Genomic DNA, 19912 nt, shown 5'->3' on the forward strand with positions numbered 1-19912 from the left:
AACCCTCGTCCCACGTGTTGCATCCAGTTCAACCAAAAAATGACTCTTCCTTGACAGATGGTTTGATTTGAAAAGGCCTGAAGATTTATCTTGCATTTTCTTAGGAGGGTCCAGATCCCCAGACTGGAAGCGACTGCTCTTGATATCTAAATACTAAATCTAATCAATACATCATTTCTTCTGTGCTATTTCCTGATGAGATTTTGCTGAGACACTTTTGTCCTGAAGGCTGTATTTTTCAGCCTGCTATGGCTGTGTCTGCTGGCAGGAAAGAAACACAGAACAACACAACAGGCCCAGCTGTGCAAAACACAACAGCGATAGCTGTGTGGTTAAGTGTTTCAGGCTGGAGTGTTTCTTTAAGTTTCACTACCCATGCCTGAAGTATACGAGGGCTTAAAAACTCTGTCTTTAATCTGCCTCCGCCTCTTCCTCTCCATCTCGCCTTCACGACTGAAGTGGATTTAAGAGGTAAAATCAATGAGACATCAGAGCTTCTCCCGGATCCACCGTCTCAGTCTATTTCAAGGACCAGCTCTGCCTCATGTTTCAAACACTCGGTGTGTTTTCTCACAATGTAATTCCCTGTAATTCTCCGCACTCATTAACAAAGCTCATAATACAAAAGAAAAGTAAGAATTTGGAGGAAACTGAGGCAGAAAAAAAAAAGATGAAAAACAGACAGAACCCAAAAGCACTGAGGCGAAATAAGAGCCAAACAAATCTAATCAGGTATCAGAGCAGATACAGTTGTAACGCCGTCTGCTCCGTGATTGTTTCGACATGCAGTCGTCTCAGAGGCAGAGCGGGGCGGTTAGCTGAGGCGCTAGCTACGGTAAAGCCGCTTAGCGTCACTGTCACTCTGTGCTCTTGTAGAGCACCGGGGTGCTTCACAGCTCAGGTTCCACATCAGCAGATTACCCACAATACACCAAGGGGATTTCCTCGCCTCACAGAGAGCTTTCTGCCGTGGTTTGTGCTGTTTGTTAAATTCAGTGTAAACAGTGGTAAACGTGACATGAGTCTTCATGTTTTGTTTTTTTTTCTGCCAAAAAACTTATTGCACTTGCGAACCAGCGTTCAGACACAAGCTGAGGACATTAGATTTGGTCGTGTTTGGTCAGAGGTGTTAAATCAATACAGTGGGAAGATGTGATTCATTCCATTTGACTGAATTCGAGGTTTCAAGCATTCATATCAAAGTTTCAAACATTTTTCAGTGAAAGTGTCACAGCTGCTGGATTCCACTGGCTTGAACACAGATTTCTACCACTTCAATACACATCAGGTGTGCAGATTCCATCCCACACTTTTATCCACTGTGACTTAGTATGCTTTCAACAGAAATTGCAAGAATCATGGGAGTGGTGAAGTGCTTCAAGTGCTACATTACATTTTGCAACTTGAAGTCCAATTGATAAAATGTCACCTGTAGAGATTTTAACTTGATGGAAAGAAAACAACATTTCAAGTCAACAAGTTTTGTATCAATAATTAATGCTACTTGTAGATTTCTCTCAAGAAGTAATTAAATGTTAGAATGCACTCACTACAGCTAATAAATAATCAAATAAAACAGCCTGAAAAGGGAATCTAAAATCAAGTTTCAAAGTTCACAACTCTGAGGAGTTTTGGATTAGCTTGGTTCCACATCTCTAAATGATTGCCTGATCCCTGATCTTTCAGTAGCTTAAATATGGCTGGTATTGTTTCTACTGACAGGCGTTTTCACAGATATAAGAAACGGCCAATCAATGCTCCAACCGCTCCAATAAAAATCCAGACAAAAGGTCGATGACATTTTCACAAATGTGCAGGTTGCTGAGAGTTCACTCGCAGTGATAACAACGCTTAAATCTGTAGCCTCTGCTACTTCTTTGTCAACTGAAAATTATGTCAAAATAATGGAAACTTGGTTTGTTTTTGACTGATTAGGGCAAACTAAACCGTTTTCATAAACAGCATGGCTCAAATGAACATGAAGACTGAATAATCATAATAATGTCAATTATCAGGGCAAGTTTGAACTAAAAGAACTACTGACACACATGTACATCAGTTTGATGATTACAGTTTCAAAAAGATCGATATAACTAGGCTATACCTAGAAATCTAGATCTCGTTTGATTTAAGCACATTCATTAGACTCCCAGGTTACATTTAACAGTTGTTTCAGCATTTACATTACTATATTTCAGCATTTAGTCAGAACATGCTTAACAATTCAATGTGGTTGTGACATGCTGTTGAACTTCCTTAAACAACAGGTCGTTTTCCAGTGACTCTTAAAAAGACATATATGACCTGTTGGAAAGTATCAGCGACAGGTGTACCTGAACATCACCTGACTTTTTCCTCGGCTCTGTAATAATTACTACGGCCACTAGAGGTTGCTGGATCAGAATAAACATAAAAATGGGTTGAAATGAGCTTCTAGCACAGATTTTTTATTTTATTTTAGAGAGGTTAAGTCACGCCCCTTCCGTCCAGCCCCTGCTTTGGATATTTTGGGTATTTTTCCATTTTAAAAAGTGCGCCGAATTCCACATATGTTGCTTGTCAGTTGGAAAAATAATTTTAAAAGTCTCGACCGTTGTAATTTGTCGTGATTAAGTTTAGTTTTATGTGAAACTGCTCAGTGAACCACATCTCTCGTCTCAACCAACGCCGACCTCGCTGCCCCTCGTATCATTATCTTACCTGGAGCGTTTTATCCAGCAACTCCTGGTGAACAAGTAAGACCTGCTGCTATGTGATTAAATCCCAGTATGAAACAGCAGCTAACGTTTGGCTAGCTTTTGGAGGGAGAAAGCAATGACATCACTTACACGACTTCTGGATTTGTAGTCTTTCTAATTACGTCTCTTCACAATCTGATATTTTTACGACAAACTGTGTAAAAGTTCATGTTTTTTCTGAAGTTAGGTCCCATGGTGGTGCACCAGGAGGGGCATGACTTCAGCTCTCTACTGTCTTGTTTTTGCATCATTATTCAGTCCGATGCGTGTTCATGTTGTGTTTTTGTGTTTGGGAGAGGACATACAGTCTGCCCTGTCGCTGGGAGCAGTTAACTTAAAGTTTATCATGTTGATTGGAAAATGTGTTGACTTAGCAGTTGCTATTTCTACACTTGTCACTATTTTTCTGGCCACTTTTCTGTCACTAGTTTTCCATCTCTGGCACAGGAACATGATGTCAGTACCCTTAATCCTCCCTACAAAGCTGTCTTAGTTGTTTTTCCAAACAGGAAAACAGTTGTCAATGAGGACACCATCAGACTTATTTGAGTCAGTGAAAAATATCTGAGATGTGGGCAGTTATTCAGAAGTGTGGAACCAAACTGGCTGAAACAACAATTATCTGTAACTTAGACACCTGAAAAAAAAAGAAAGAAAGAAACCCACAAAGGCAGCCTCTCTAATCTAAACGTCTAGACATATATTGACTTGCAAATCAGTGTTTACAGGGAGGAAGTGAACAAAGTAATGCGGTGAATGACGTTTAAAGTTTCTGGAGGTCAAATGCGTGTTATCAAATCCCAGCCTTTCTGCAGAACATCGGTTCACAGCGAATCAGAGTCTCCAGGGTGTTCTACATTTCCTCCGTCTGCTTTCGATACCAGACTGTGTGATCATTCATCACTGGAGCAGGTAATCAAATGAACGAGCTTGACGAGGGGAAATAAAAATCATTTGGGTGTCAGAGTTCAGAGGTTTTTTTTTTCTTTGTGTTTTTTCGGCTTGTGATCTGAGAAGGATGAGGAGCGTCGGCGTAGGAGGCACCAAAGCTAAAACAGTGATTAATGTTTAGCTGCATGTTGTGATTCATGGAAACATGACTAAGAGGTTGACTGAGTGTGAAAGACGCTGACGCCAGTGTACAGACGCGCACAGACACACACATTCACGCTCTGCAGACACAAACACACAAAGACACGGACGGGGTTATCGAGCGACTGCATGATCTAGTTAGTGATAAGTGTTCAAGGATCAGTGGGTCACAATGCAGTGAAATAATTACTAACCATCCAGCGACCGTCGATTTTCCCCGCGCGGCACAGGCCTGTCTCTGGTTGCCGATGGATACGAGGAGGATGCCTCCATTTTGGAGCAGTGACAACAAAACACTGGAGCGTTATCACATCTCCCACCGTGGCAAAACAAAGAAAATGACAAATGCGTGCAGGGTGGTGTGCTGTGCTTCAGAGGACAGGGGAATTAATAATTTTACACCCTTTCAAGACTTCAGTGAGGTGACATTTCTCTTCATGACCAGTGGACACTTCTGTCATTTTAGTAAAAAGATGTTTCCTTGTTCTATACATCAATTAGCAACAACTTTAATCAGTGTTTTGTCTTTTATTCAAGTACCATGTATTTGATTGATTTAAATAGTCAAATCAGTTAAAAATAGCTGGCGGTATCTAGTTATGCCAATGTTTATACATATATATATATATATATGTATATATAAACATGGAGGAGTAAATGAAGCTGGAGAAATTTGAATATTTTAAGACATGAAACTACAGGCGAGCTGCAAACTACAAACTTCTTGGAGTCTGCAGGCACAGAGTATTTGATAGACGAAGAGCAGCGGAGCGTTCGTTTAAAATAAGGTGCATTAAGACACTCAAGGACTAAAGAAATCATGGTGCCTTCACAAAAGTTTCATGAAGTCACCTGTCTTACTCTGCAGTTTTGTTACCATTTATACACTTTATCTACACTGTAGAACACATGTCCTCTCTGCTTTCCTTTGTCTCGCATTAGAGCGGTTTCCTTGCGCAGTTCTCGTTGCCATATCAACCCATTGTGTAGTACTGTAGGACACGTTTCCTCTGCGTACTGTATCAGCCATTGTCTTCATGCTTGGATCTAATCCCTGCGGTGGAGCGGCTGCTGGGCTTATAGACTGTCTGTCTGTCGGAGAGCAGACGGAGGGAGGTTCCCCTGTTCACCGAGATAATAGCAGAGCACTGGAGTGGAGTGGTTTATACACACACACGCACACACACACCGCCTCTCCAGCTCTGCATGTGGCAATTATCTCTCCTCTCAGCAGCTTGTGGCATCTCCCCCATCTCCTCTCCTCTTCTCCTCCACCTCTCCTTGTCTCCTCTCCCTAATCTCCTCTTGACTTTTCTTCCGCCTCCTCTCCTTTTCCTCCTACAACCACTTTCTCCCCCCCTATCTCCCCATCTTTCCCTAAGCCGTCTGTTGCTCTCCTCTCATCTCCCTTCCCTCGCCTCCTCCTTCAAAACTTGAGATAGTGACAGAGCTCTCCTCCCATACACAATAACAACCTGAACAATCTGCCTCCCCTCCTCAACAAAAAAAAAAAAAAAAGATGAAACACTGCTTTAAAAGACAAAAGCTCTTCACACCTCGCTGATCCCACCTAAAAACACCACCGTTTTTTTAAAGCAGTGACTCTGTAACGCACACACACACACACACACACGGACATGCAATACAGCTCATCGCCTGAGTGAACACTGTGACACTTTGAAGATAAATGCCAAAATCAGACAGCCAAAAAAACCTTAGACTGTACAAAAACATGTCAAACATAAGTTTTTGTAGGAACTCAGTAACCTTGAGTTTGTTTACTTCTTGTTTTTGACTTTATAGTTTCAGGAGCAACATGGAGTAATTGTGCATGCAAAAATGAGTACAGCAGTCCAAATAGTGAGTTGAAGCAGTAGACTGCATATTAAATCCAGTTGACATCTTTTTTGTTTCCCCCTCCTCCCTCCTCCCAGACTCGGAGAAGCTCACGCAGGCTTCAGGAACACTGCAGGAGCGCAGGATGCACACAACATTGTAAAGTTGTAACAAAAACATTGAAAGATTGACACTAACAAGCGATGACGAATCCTCCACTGTAAGTTGATCAGCTGTTTATATAACTGTCAATTGTCTGTCAAGTTAAGTTAAGCCCACTCTCCTAAAAAATGAAAGCCCGCTATGAAAATACACACTCTGGAGTTTGAGTTCAGTGACTGTCTGTCTCACTGCCTGCCAAACTCCATTAACGTTTTGCTCAATTTAATTGTTACAAACATCTACATGCTTCTAAAAAAAATCATTAATGATTTCTTACGACTCATAAACAGACACTTACTCATTCTGTGAAAATTCAGCTTTAATTTGAACTGTAATTAACATGAAACAGGGAAATTACAACATTTATTTCATCCCAAAGCAGAAATTACAAAGGGGGACACCACTTCCACAGAGTTTATGTTAGAGAAGTGAGTATTTCAGCTTTCCCTGAAGACATATTGTGCTCATTTTGTGATTTATTTCAATGTAAATGTATTTCATGAGATGCAAACCTATTGTGAAAAAACATTTAATGACTCTACATTTGGACAGAAAAAAATCACACATCCCATTTGCTTCAGCAGTGTTGCTCTGAATCAAGTTTGCAGTTTTCTTGCAGCCAGGGCCAACAGTAGTGGCTTTACCTTCAGCACTGAAGCAGCTGTTGGCCCCTCAATACACAAAATAACCCTAGGAACCAACTTAGAATAACTGGCGGATTAATCAACAATTAAACTAATAGTTAGTTGCAGCCCGTATTAAAATGCAATTCTATCTGTGTTCTCCTCCGGGTTTTTCAAATGAAAACTCCCACTCAGTCTGCAAAAAGCAGCAACATACTGTAAGCTACAGCACTGATGCCCTCCCCTCCCTCAACCTAGATGGGTTTATATGTAGGATGACATCATGCAGAATCAAAACCAAAACAAATGTAATAGAATGTTATTGTTTTTTTATTTTAACACATAAAGAAACACTACTGGGAAGCTACAGAACAATATAAAAGCCTCAAAAAGAAAAAGAACCCAAAATAATGGACACATCCTTTAAGCATCACTTTAGATTTACAGTCCAGACTAACTGCAGGTCACTCCTCTCTCTCCTAAACATGAATAATTTGTAAAATGTTCCCTACAACCGCAAAGAAAACAGATATTAGACCTGCATTGCATTCATCCTTCTGGAAGCCATCCAGTGACTCCACAGCCTCTTACTGCCTGGGATTAAGTATCTCACTATTTTTCCAGATTTCTTCCAGCCTCTGGGCTATAGGGAGACCAACCGTGCATGTGCAGGTCAAAAGCTTGCTTCTCTAATCTGTAGGTTATCGTTTCCCCACTGGGAAAATAACAGACCTGGAACCGCTTCTCTAAGCCTGCTGTGCTTTCTCTACTGGAGCTTTCCTTTAGAGTGGTAATCTACCCGGCGCTCTTATATCTGTGTGTCTTTATATTTTAAGGCTCATTGCTGGGGTGAATCTGCACTACATTACCCAGAGATCACCTGCCAATCAACAGTGTCTTTGTTTGAATTTTCTTGCAGTGAGGTTCTTTATCTTCAAGCGCTATAAGCACCGTCGCTGCTAATGCAAACTAAACGGTTTATCATGTCTTTAGTCCAAACAGTTTGTTTATTTGTTTTATGGACACATGTAACATTTTGTAATATTTCTCTTGTCTTTGTTGTCTTACATCCTGATTGTTTCCACCTGGCCCTGATCAGCCTCCCAGTGTTTTCAATCTCATGTCTTTCCATCCTTAGTTTGCTCTTCATCCGTTGTGGTCTGAGTCCGAATGTTCTCCCCTTTGTCTCCTTGCATTTTGGATGTAACGCACTTTGGACTTTGCTTTCTTCTTTGGATTTGTTTGCATTGCCTTTTTGCCTGCTCCACAAGCTTTTCAGAGTTTTCATTAAACTTTTGAACTGCACCACCTCCGGTCTGTTCTCCTGTTTACCTTGATTATGCGACATACAGGCTCTATGAATACAAAAGCACTTGGAAAGATGCAAAAAAAAAAAAAAAAAAAGACAAACCGATACAAATCTGCATTAAGCAGCAGATTTTGAGTTGAATATTTTGCACCACACTTGAATGTAATGGTGTGTTCATATTCGTGATGTGACTCGCTGAACGTGAGGGAGAGGAGAGGGTTTGCAGGAAAATACGTGAAACGGCTTTGAATTCAGCCCGTCTGAGCTGTCACACATACCAGGAAGCTTCCTCACTGTCACTCAATCAATGTCTCCGCTGACTGAGGTCCAAAGAGACTGAAAAACAACTCCAGCTCAAAATTCACCTCACGCTTTATCTAAATGTCTTCCTGGAGTGAAAGAACACAAACATCCTGACGTTGAAAAATGACGCTCCTATTTAAGAGTCAAATATTAAAGGGGTAGTTTGGATTTTTATGTTGGGTTATAAGTCACTGTATTACCTACAGTTAATAGCACGCCCCCAGTGTGCAGAAGCAGCAGGATTAACTGTGTAGGAAGCTACTAATGTACTACTGTGGACAGGGTCAGCACCAAAACATTTTTTAGACACCTCAGTTTAAGTGTATGCTAAATTTAGTATTTCATAGTATTGCTAATATCGTTATCTCCAAAATAACGATATTATAGATAGAGTTGCACATCTTACTGATTGACTGTAGTGTTTTAAACACTAAAGTCAGAGTCAGATTCATCGAAGTCACACAACAACACAAACAAACTAACCAATAAAAGCAGCAGGAGACCAGCGATTCTTGTGTTTTGCAAGATAAAATTACACCTTTTACCAAATAGCACCAAGTAGAAGAAGCTAGAATCAAATACTTGATGAGACTGTTAGTCTTCATAGATTTAGATTTATACTGTAGCATGTATATCAGGATTTGACATTAACAATGAACCGACGGCCTGCGTCCAAAAACTGTTACTCTGTGGCCACCAAATAGGTTATTACTTACTGTGAGCCTTCACCAACACAATGTTACACTTCCATAAATGTTGAGATTTCTTCACACCTTTTAGTTCAGCATTCTACCAAAAAAAGAGTTCTCATTGTCGGCTAGCGATCGATATGTCAGGGCTACTGAAGTGTAGGTTTACTCAGCCTGCTAAAACTGCTAATGTGATCGATACAGAGGAACCAGAAACACAGCAGGAGTTTAAGTCTAGCTTGAAAGAATGCCTTCAACAAACACAACAGAGGTGTCACAGTCAAGGGATGCTGGCCACCAAAAATTTAATTTGGCCACCAAATTTAGGAACTAGGTCACCTGTGGTCTCTTAGCGCTGTCACAATACTGGCATTTCTAATTTTGATAAAATACCTTGAAAAATATTATATTTGATTTTATTAAATGAATCGCCAACTATTTTGATAACGGATTAATCAGTTTCAGTAATTTTCTAAGAGAAAAGTCAAAATTATTTGATTTCAGCATCTTGAATGTGAATATTTTTTTTTGTTTTTTTGTTTTTGTTACTTTATTGTGATGACTGCAGTTAGCTAGATTCACAGCAAAGGTTCGGCCACCACGCCATCATCACTTTCAACTGCTCCAAATCTCCTCCAAGCAGTCCTTTAATATCTGCCTCCCTTCACTTTTTATGCCCTTTCTACAAATTACTGTCATCACCTCAAATTTACAGCAAATGCCCCCCTGTGGGAACAGAGTTGGAGGTGTAGAAAGCACCTCAGTTAGTCTGCAGCAGGAGAGAATCTTGTTTCTAAGAATACGAAACCTCTGTGGCTTCAGTCGGGGGTTTCACTGCAGGTTTTTTTTTTTTCCCATCCTAGCAGAGTACGGGGTGCTATCACTTTCCCTGCCAAGCTCTCCTGAGATCTACAGCAACACAGTAACTGAGTTAACAGATAATCGCATAACAGCAAACTCCCCTCGCCCACACACACGCACACACACACAGACACACACCCTTCATCGCTGTCCCATACGAGATAAATGAGCACTATCAGCCCCCTACCTCCCTGCTAACAGATTAATGTGTAAGCGTATCCCTGGTTTCCCGCCTCCTACACACACACTTCTCACTTTCTCTGTCACACACACACATTCACACACTTCTCAGCTGCCTTATGTCAGCTCGACAGCAGATGATGCAGGTGATCGACACAACGCAATTACGCACATTACATAGACATGTGCACATGTTGAAACACACACACACACGCACACACACACACACACACAAACTTGACGTGCACTGTGTTTGAAGGAGCAGACAAGCTCTGATTGAGTCAGACATTATACATCCCATCATCTGCGGGACACACACACACACACACACACACACACACACACACACACACACACACACAGAGTGATGTATGTGCCAGTGATGCTAACAGATTTTAGCTTCCTACGTGAGTCGTGGAGCTGAAACCCGCTGTGCTCACCGCCACCTCCAGCCACAGCCGCAGGAGCAGCAGCCATCCAGGACTTAGTCATGTTCGCCGTAACTGCCAGAACAAACAGCCACCCAATTAACGCCCACATGCAGCTTCCTATTAGAGAGCTGGGTCACCATGAGCTGCCTGGTAACCTTTAATCACACGGCGAACATCGGCTGAAAGTCACAACGGGGACAAATGGATGTTCCAGTCTGATGTATTTGTTCTTTGCTTTTATCTACCTTTTTTTTTCCTGCTTTCACACCTCCATGAAATACATAAAACAAACGTCCCTCAGCAGATGTAAAAAGCCAGTTTGCACATTGTCAGACACAGATCATTACAGATAAATCAAAAATTGTCAATGCCTCCCCTAAATCCTGTTTTTTTTTTGGAATTGGGGTTGTAGAAACAGCACCTATAAATGCAGTCAATTAATTTCTTTTTAAAGGATAAGGATGTTTTGCTTTTTTTAAAGGCCAACAAATCCCATGGAAAGACCATGACCAAGAATATCTCTCTCAATTCTGACTTCTCTACTCATTCTGTGGCTCTCAGCCTTCAGAGACGCTTTGCCACAGAAAGTTTGGGAACGTCTGCTTTATATGGACGTGGTTCGGGTTTGAAAAGTCACGCAAATCATGTCAGACGACAGCGCTTACAAGTGCTGGTAATATCTGATGTACTTGAGAAAGGGTTTTGTATTTCCTTCTATTGTTGCAGCACACTAAGTACTGCAGAGTACTTCTGTAATCTATGTTAAGAGTCATGCGGTTTCCATACCGGCGCTTTATGTCCTCAGCTTTTATATGGAAAGAAAAACGATTAAACTATTATATGCACCTACGTCTTCTGTACTGCAAATTATACCCTGATATAAATTTCAGGCTTGACCGCTCAGCCCTCCTGAATAAGAGACAGCAGGGCGATGTCACCAGAGAATTTAACTGGAAAGAGACGACGTCCTTCTGTACACACAATAAAAAGCAGGGGTGTGGGTTCGCAACACAATGTAGAAAATGTTTATTTCTAAATTTGTAAAAAAAATAAATAAAATACACTTGATCACATAAAATGAGCATCTACTTGTAAACATGTGTAAACCTACTAAATCATTCATCAGACCGAGACAGGAAGTTTTATGATGTAATCCAGTGAAAAGCTGCTCCATGCTGATACTCACACAGTATTTTTGACACATCACCAAACTCAAATGTGTCGAGAATGATAAGTATTACAAGTGTAATGAAAGATCAAACTACTTAAGCGCCTTGATTGTTGAGAGCATCATAGAAGCAGGAAACAGTAGTTCAGGATAGGTGTGTGTGTGTGTGTGTGTGTGTGTGTGTGTGTGTGTGTGTGTTTGTGTGTGATTGCTGTGGCCCGGCTACACCGGACCTCTTCAGGCTTTCCACAAGTGCCTGGAAGTTTTTTATCTCCCGAAATGTGTAAGAAGGCGGCCGCTGTCAAAGCGGCGAGCTCCTTATCTTCCCGCTGAGCGTCTTTCCAACAGACGAGGACGGCGCTCCGCTAAGAGGATTTCTATTTTGGTGTTTAATTTAATTTCTTAGCGGACAGAGGGATTGTAATTTGGTGGTTTTTCTATGAAAACGTGTTTGGTTCCATAATCTAAATTTGTTTTAGTACAGATAGGGGATTAATTACGAGCTCAGGGAGCTGCTGCTGCTGTGTTGCTGCTTGACTCTGACAGTGTGTGTGTGTGTGTGTGTGTGTGTGTGTGTGTGTGTGTGTGTGTGTATACCTGTAATAGTGAGAGCTGATCTGTAGTGCCGTGTGTGTTCTGATGTGTTTGTTCATGCCTGCAGGCTCCTGGAGTTTGTAGGTTTACTGATAAGCTTTATTTCCCTGCAGTACTCTGGACAGATTCATACATCACACTGTGGAGTGTGCGTATAATATACATACAAAAACGGATTTAACTACACTGCTGAATTTCTCAGGTTATGTCGATAAAGATCGCCACACAAGATGTGACATCTTACACACTGACTCAAACCACAGAAGTGAGCAAAAAAAAGTGTGTGTGGTGTCACTTTTTTTTCTGTAATCTCCTGCAGGCATGCAGTGTACCTGTAGTGTCGCGTGTCCCTCAGGGCTCGGTTGCTGGGGATGCGCTCGCTCTCCCTCTGGTTGAAGGCGTACAGCGTGTACGGGTCGTCACCGGGCTTCCAGCGCCGAGCGTTCAGGTAATTCCGCTCATCGAAACCCTCCAACATGTCCTCCCACTCTGCGTCAGAGATCTGTAAATCAATCAGGCAAAAAAAAAAAAAAAAAAAAAATCAGTCAATTAGTGCTACAACTAATAATCATACTTAGTTTGAGTTAATCTGCCAACACTTTATTCGATAATGGTTCAGTCTCCAAAAATAGAGAAAAATAACCATGTTTTTTTTTTTTTTGTAATTGGCTTGTTCTGTCCAACCGACAGTCCAGCGCCAAAAAGAGATTTAATTTACAGTGATGCAAACAGAGAAAAGCAGCTAATCCTCATACTCTAGAGGCTGGAACCAGTTAGACTCACAAGTTGGTCTCTAAACGCTTTGCTCTATAGAAACTGAGGGTAAGCTCCCAGCTTTTGATGCTAAAACTGGGAGTTTAAAAAAAAGACAAACTCTGCTGCTGAATCAGTCCACAGTCTTTAGGGCAGCCCTTCATTACTGTGGCGGTGACATCATGTGAGACATCAAGGGCTGGACAGGTAGATCTGTTTGCATCAGGACCGGGACTTTTACTTGCAGGTTTTCTCGTTTCTCATTTCTGAAGAGCACATCGAAGTAATACAGTGTGTTCTGACCCCATCGCTGCCAGATCACATGCATCAGCATGTTGGGATACGCCACAGTTCTTTAACCCAGTGCTGATTCTCCAGAAAAGCAGCAGTTTTATCAGATTTACTCCTCAAACCTGCACATTGCAGCTATCATACTTCTGGGACTACATCTTCGGAAGGATTGCAAACAGCAACCTGATTATTCTGAGGGGTTGCAACTCAAAAAGGTTAGTAATCACTGCTCTGCACTGCTCACCAGAGGGCACACATACATCCATAAAATCTTTGCAGGTCCTTTTGTCAATAAATCTATGAAATGATCGAGCAGTTTAGGGTCCAATTTATCAATCTGTCAACCACCCAATCAATTAAGCGCAGCAATGTGTCAATTATCAGCAACTAAAGACCATTTAGTGCACGTTCAAGCGAGTTAACCCATGTAAATCAAATAAAACGTCTCCAAGCATGTTTCTTGTTTTGAAGGTTTTGTTGACTGACATTTTCTCTGCATAACTCATCAGACTGGATGACGACTGAAGGTGAGATTTAGTCATACTGTAAATGTCACATTCTGAGTTGTGGATTGTAACCTGTGATTATCCACCAAAGTGTGTGTGAGCGTGTATGAGAGTGTGTGTGTGTATGTCTGTGGGTTTGACTGTCTGCAGTCTGGGCTCATTTAAAAGCATCAGGAGAGCTTTTAGAGGTAATTTTACTTAAAGAAGATTCAGAGAGGTTTTTAACTTTCTGCTCTTTGGTATTTAAGAAGATGGATGCTGAACTTCACTTTTTTTATCCTCTTTGTTCTCTTCCCCGTTTTTGTGACTAAATGCTGCACTTTGTCTCCCGGCAGCTTTTGTTGTGCTGATCTGTGCTCTGCTGGAGGCTTCGTGTTGGTTTATGTTGGTCCTATTTTCTGATCATATAAATTTGTCCTTAATAAATAAAACTGCAGAAGAGTTTAATTATATAAGCTGATTTCCCGCCTGTGTTTACAGACAGGTGTTAACAAATCCCTAACAGCATCAAAAAACATGAACTGAATAATAACTTTAATCCATCAGTTCCAATCCTGTGTTTTCGGTTTTGCCGGTGCTTGAAGCTGCACTTCTGTTTTAATTTGGATCACAAATTGGAATTTAAAAAAACTGAACTCCCATAGGCAGCCCCTACTGGCCGCAGGAGATCATTGTTTGCATAATTCTGTTTAAATCAATCTAAAATAAAAACCATATTAGCTAGAACATTCTTTCGTTTTGCAGCTGAAAGCTAAGGCATCGGTCCTTCTCTTCGTCATGTCGTATGTCTGTTATGACGTCACTAAATTAAATTATGTGTGGTACAAAACATGGTGACAGCACAGGAGGATTGCCCAAGACAAAAACAATGTGAAAGTAGAAACACGTTACGAGACAAAAATGACGTACAAGACAGATGTAGCAAGACGAAAAAGACAACAAGACCAAAAGAGACGTAGAAGACCTAACAAAACAAAAAATACAAATTATGTAACAAGATGAAAAACAAAGAAAAAGAATTACATTAAAAATGTAAAAAAGATGAAAACAATGTGAAAGAGTAAAGATGTTACAAGACAGAGTAAAGATATTTAATCAGTTCTTCTACTTTTACCAGAGTCATTTTTTATGCAAATATCTGTACTGTATCTGAAATCTGTGTCTGTTCATCTTGAAGAAAAAATGTTTCAACATTTTACACCTGCGTTTCCGATTCATTCTCCTGTATCCTGCTTTGGAAATCACTGCTTCGACTCTGACCACAATCAGCAGATTGATTCAGTATGTAGTTCAAATTTGGCACCAGCCTAAACAAACTCAACCAAATGGACAAATCTGTGTGAACAACACCAAACTGGGTAGGTTTGAAACCCCCAACATCAGGTTTTAATTCATGTTTTTTACCTTTCAGCTCACTTCTGTAAAAGAATCATAAATAGATGCTTAAAAACTTGCTTGACATACAGTCAGTAATCCATTTTACCTTTAGTTTTTTTGTGACTTATCATTAAGTGGTAATGACTCATTTATTCATTAATTCATTCTGCCATCTGACAAAAAGTAGTCTGTTGTCAAACTGCACTGCAGTTTTGCTGTTAGCAAATCAACCCTGGACGACAAATATTGAGCACAGGTGGATGTCGTGAGAAGAAAGCTGAGAATTTGTTCGTTTTGTGTATTCAAACCTTTGCTTTCAGCCGCTCATTCTCACACGCCTGGGTGTCCTTGAACACATCAACAGGGACAGACGCTTCGACTGCAAAACCCCACACAACAAAAACTTGACTTTGACAAAAAAAAAAAAAAAAAAGGTGATTGAATGTTCAGTGTGAAGAATATCTGAGCTCAGACTAGTTTCTGCACATTGATTTTCTTGCTGCAATGAATAAATGGAAATCAATATGACTGCTTGAAAGGTAGGACATCAACTTTAAAACTTGGGAAAGCAGTCACAAATAATGTAATAAACTACACTGACACCTGCCTTATGCTTAAAGAAATCTATATACAGCATTCACTGGCCTGTCAGCCCACCACACTCCATTGATAAAAAGTAATTTTACCTCACAGATCATCTTAAAAATACTTCATCCAAAGTCGACAGAAACAAAATAAAACTCACCACAACTGTCTTGGTTTGTCTTTCCACTGTTCCAACAACCACCAGCTCTGGTCTGGTTGAAATAAAACCTTAATTCACCAAGTTAGATATGAAAATATTCTGGAACTATGCCTCAGTCGGCAGCTGCTAAACAGGCTGCAATGACTGGAGCATAATCCTTCAGGATAACTTCACCCGTCCACTTAAAGTGTTAACAACTGTTTTAGTTTGCGCATTTCCTGTTTATTAGAGTTCAAGTTAATGCTGAATGTTCAAACGAGTAAGTGTCTGTGAGTTGTAAGAAATCCTTCATAATATTGCAGAAGCTGTAGATGTTCTTAACACTTAAATTGAGCATGTGTATTTTCACATTTTCACATAACTTTACATTGACAAATAAATTACAGTAATACACAGCTGATTGACTGTAGGACTTATCTTCACTTGTTCTTGTCAAATTAGAATGTTGCATGGATTCTGTGCTCCTGCAGAGATCCTGCAGAGCTCCTGCTGAGCTCCTGCTGAGCTCCTGCAGAGCTCCTGCAGAGCTCCTGCAGAGCTCCTGCTGAGCTCCCGCAGAGATCCCGCAGAGATCCCGCAGAGATCCTGCAGAGCTCCTGCAGAGCTCCTGCAGAGCTCCTGCAGAGTTTCCCTGAGCCTGTGGAGGAGGAGGCAGGGTGAAGCAACTTCCTGCAACTATAGATTATATGTTAAATAGGATTTCAACCTATTTAATATACAACTTATGGCTCATTTTTGGATGTGCAATTGCTACAAATGGCTCCTTTGATGTTAAGAATCTCATATATATGTAAGCTTTAAGATCCTATACATCGAAGCTCACCAATGGACTGCAGTTGAGAAATAGCCAGCTGGCTAACACTGACACAATTACGGAAATGTTGGTAACTGAAATGAACTTAAATAAAACATATGCAATTTGTAGTTAATTGGCTAAAGCATGGAGAAAGCATCTGTATGGCTCTTTAATATGCTAATGTGAGACCAACTTCTCAGTGTGAGCCAAGCAAAAGTACCAAAAAGATTCTGTTTTCAGTGTGGCGCAGAAAAAAAACCCAACAACAACAACAACCAACTCTGCAGAAACACCAGACTTTTCCAGAAAATACAAACGTTATAAAATCAGATGTAAAATGTTAATGTAGCACATAAATCCTGCTCAGCGCCGAACAGCTGGTGGAGAAAAACACAAGGTGGCAGCGACGTTAAAAAAGAAAAAAAAACAGCTACAGCTGCATTTTCTGTCTGTGTGTGTGTGTGTGTGTGTGTGTGTGTGTGTGTGTGTGTAGTTTAAAAGAGAGCGTATATCATTTATGAGACAGTACAGATGCCTGTTTGCATGCAGGAAGGAGTGTGTAGAGTGTGTGTGCGTGTGTGTGAGAGTGTGTGTTTGTAGTTTGAACGACTCTGGGAGTAAATGTGTTTGTGTGTGTATCATTTATGAGTGTGTGTGCTCGTAGGTATCTGTTGAGAGGCTGAGAAGTGTGTTTCAGTTGATAGAGAGGGAGTGTGTGTTTCCTTGTGTGTTTGTGTGATGCATGTGAGAGAGGGCGAGAGATATAAAAAACGTACATTATCATTCTCCCTCTCTTTTGCCCCATCATAAACATAACACAGGAGCTTCAGCAAAAACCCCGGAGGCCATATTTCTCCCCAACGACCACACGCACTGGCACGTAGTGGAGATGAATGGACACACACACACAGGGTCACAGAGCTGATGGTGTGTGTAACAGAACAACATTTATGGCGGAGCAGCAGTCAGGATGGAGGGATGCGGAAAACGACTGACACTCCTCCTCATCTTCTTCTACTCGTGTCCTCCTCCTCCTCCTCCTCCTCTTTCTTCTTCTCTCCTCATTATTCAGCCATACGACTTGCTGATGCGACACATTGTCTAAATGGGGCCATTAGAGGGCTGGGAGTCAGACTCTTTGTGTGTGTGTGTGTGTGTGTGTGTGTGTGTGTGTGTGTGTGTGTGTGTGTGTGTTAGTCTGTGTTGCTAGTTCTTCCCCTGGTGGCTGTAACAACGAAGCATGAAGAACAAGAGGGAGGGAGAAAGAGGAAGAGAGAGGGATGGATGGATGCAAAAAAGTGAGGTAGAGAACAGAGGGAAAAAGGACAAAAGAAGAAGAGAGTAGAAAGGAGGAAGAAGAGATGAGGAGGGTGCTGGAAAATGGACAAAAAAGAGGAAATTGGATGAAGAGAAAGGGAGGAAATAAAGAGAGACTTAAGGTAAGAAGAGGGAATATAAAAATGAGAGGAGAGGAGAGGAGAGGAGAGGAGAGGAGAGGAGAGGAGAGGAGAGGGTTTGGAGTGAGAAAAGGAGGGATGATAGAAAAACCGACAGAGGAAAGGAAAGGGGCAAAACTGGAGAGAATATGAGGGTCAGAGAAAAAGAGAAAACAGGAAAAAAAGAGTAAAGATGGGAGAGAGGGAAGAGGTAAAGAGACAAGAGGATATAAAGTAAGTAGGGCTGCGCAATTAATCGAAATTTAATCGAAATGGCAAAATCCAAAATATCGCAGATGCTGCAGTTTTTTTGATAAAGAAAAAATGTGTTATAGTGAAGCACCGTGGTCTGAGGAGGATTAATGCACAGGCTGGCCTGGGCTGCACATGTGCAACATATTCATTGTAATAAATCATAAAATATAAAATATATTTAATCATAATTATGACCATGATCTCACCAGAGATCAAGGAAATATGTTTAGTTGAAATACTCCCAACAACAAGACAGGCACGTTGTCTTCATTTGAAATTTCCGATTTGGGCCAGAATGAGGTTTGCTTGCCTGTTTCATGTTAATTAGAGTTCAAATTAGTGCAGAATGTTCACAGAATGAGTAAGTGCCTATTTATGAGTCAAAGAAATAATTAATAATCTTGGAGTAGAGGGTTTATATCGGTTAACTTGAGCAATATGTTAATGGAGTTTGGCTGGCGGTGAGACAGGCAGCCACTGAACTCAAACTCCACCCTCAACGTCTCGTGCTCCTGCAGGATTCCTGCAGCCTGCCTGAGCTTCCCTGAGGCTGAGGAGGAGGAGATACAACTCACTTTAACCATAGATCGTGTATTAAATATGATTTCAGCTGTACTCATTTTTGTACATGCAACTGCTACATATCACACCTTTAAATTTACATCATAGAAAAATTAGTGACCCCTATTGGTCCATAAAAGTTGATGAGGTACCACGTCTACCTGGTCAGTTGCATGCAGTTGCATGAGTGGAGCCTGATCTTGCGAGATCTCATAGGAAACATGATTTCAAGTGATCTCATGATGAAAATCGGCCTGTTCAGGTCTCTGGACAGTCGAACGGTGAATCCGTATCAGTATCTGTATTAGCCCAGAATAACATTTTTACAATCGGTGCAGGCCTCAAACAGAAAAAGAAAATCCGAAAAGAAAATTGAGAGGAGGATATAGAGCAAAAGAAGAAAGACAGACATGACAGAAGTTTAAACTCTGCCAGGATCACAAGTAGAGGAGGAGGAAGAGGAGAAGAGGGGAGAACCAAAGGAAAGAGTGGAGAAAGACGGAGAGGAATAGAGGAGAAAAGAGAGGAGAAAAAATAAAGGTAAGAAGAGAATGAGGGGAATGAGGAGGAGAACAAGACAGAAATCAAGGAAGAAGAGAGAGAAGATACAAGAGGACCCATCCATGATAATTACGTTACACGGTACGTCAACTTTGTTTAAAAAGGCAATGAAACATGGTAATAAAACTGACCTGTGACTCTCCTGTGCCTAATGTTTATTATTCAAGTACAATTTTTGTGAACAGTGCCCAGGAGTCCCTTTTATTTATTGTTCTGATTGTCTGGTTTTATTTTATTTCTATTTTATTTATTTATTATTTCTTTTATGTATGTTTTATTTATTTAGGACATACTGCAGCCTCTGCATTGTGTTTGTAGCTTCTCTTGTGTCTCTAAATGTATTTTTAATGTGTTTTGTTTGAATGTGATATGTTGTGTTTTTAATCTTTTAATGTTTTTTTCCTTGCACATGTAAGCAAAGTCAAATTTGTACCATTTGCATGCAAATGGTAGATGTCATATTTGACTTGTCCTCATACTATTATGTTATCGTGTCATCGAAATTACATTCAACATTACATCATCCAGCAAAAGTGCTTACATGGTTCCTACACCTTTTCCAAAATTAATTCCTCACATTTTTAAAGCATTTTCAAGCTTTTCCAGCACCTTATGGCTGTGGTAAATTACATATTTATATACATT

General features: G+C 40.7%; 1 protein-coding gene across 1 annotated transcript in view; it reads right to left on the reverse strand.

Moving 5' to 3' along the window:
• Positions 1-19912, reverse strand: part of galnt14 (UDP-N-acetyl-alpha-D-galactosamine:polypeptide N-acetylgalactosaminyltransferase 14 (GalNAc-T14)) — a 229672-nt gene that overhangs the window by 168729 nt on the left and 41031 nt on the right. Inside the window, exon 2 of the mRNA XM_084737770.1 lies at positions 12319-12488. Coding sequence (XP_084593896.1) covers positions 12319-12488 — 170 coding nt within the window. The remainder of the gene's footprint in view (positions 1-12318; positions 12489-19912) is intronic.

The sequence above is a fragment of the Lutjanus erythropterus genome, chromosome 15 (assembly GCF_056507025.1).
Source record: "Lutjanus erythropterus isolate fLutEry1 chromosome 15, fLutEry1.hap2, whole genome shotgun sequence".
Lineage (NCBI taxonomy): Eukaryota > Metazoa > Chordata > Actinopteri > Lutjaniformes > Lutjanidae > Lutjanus > Lutjanus erythropterus.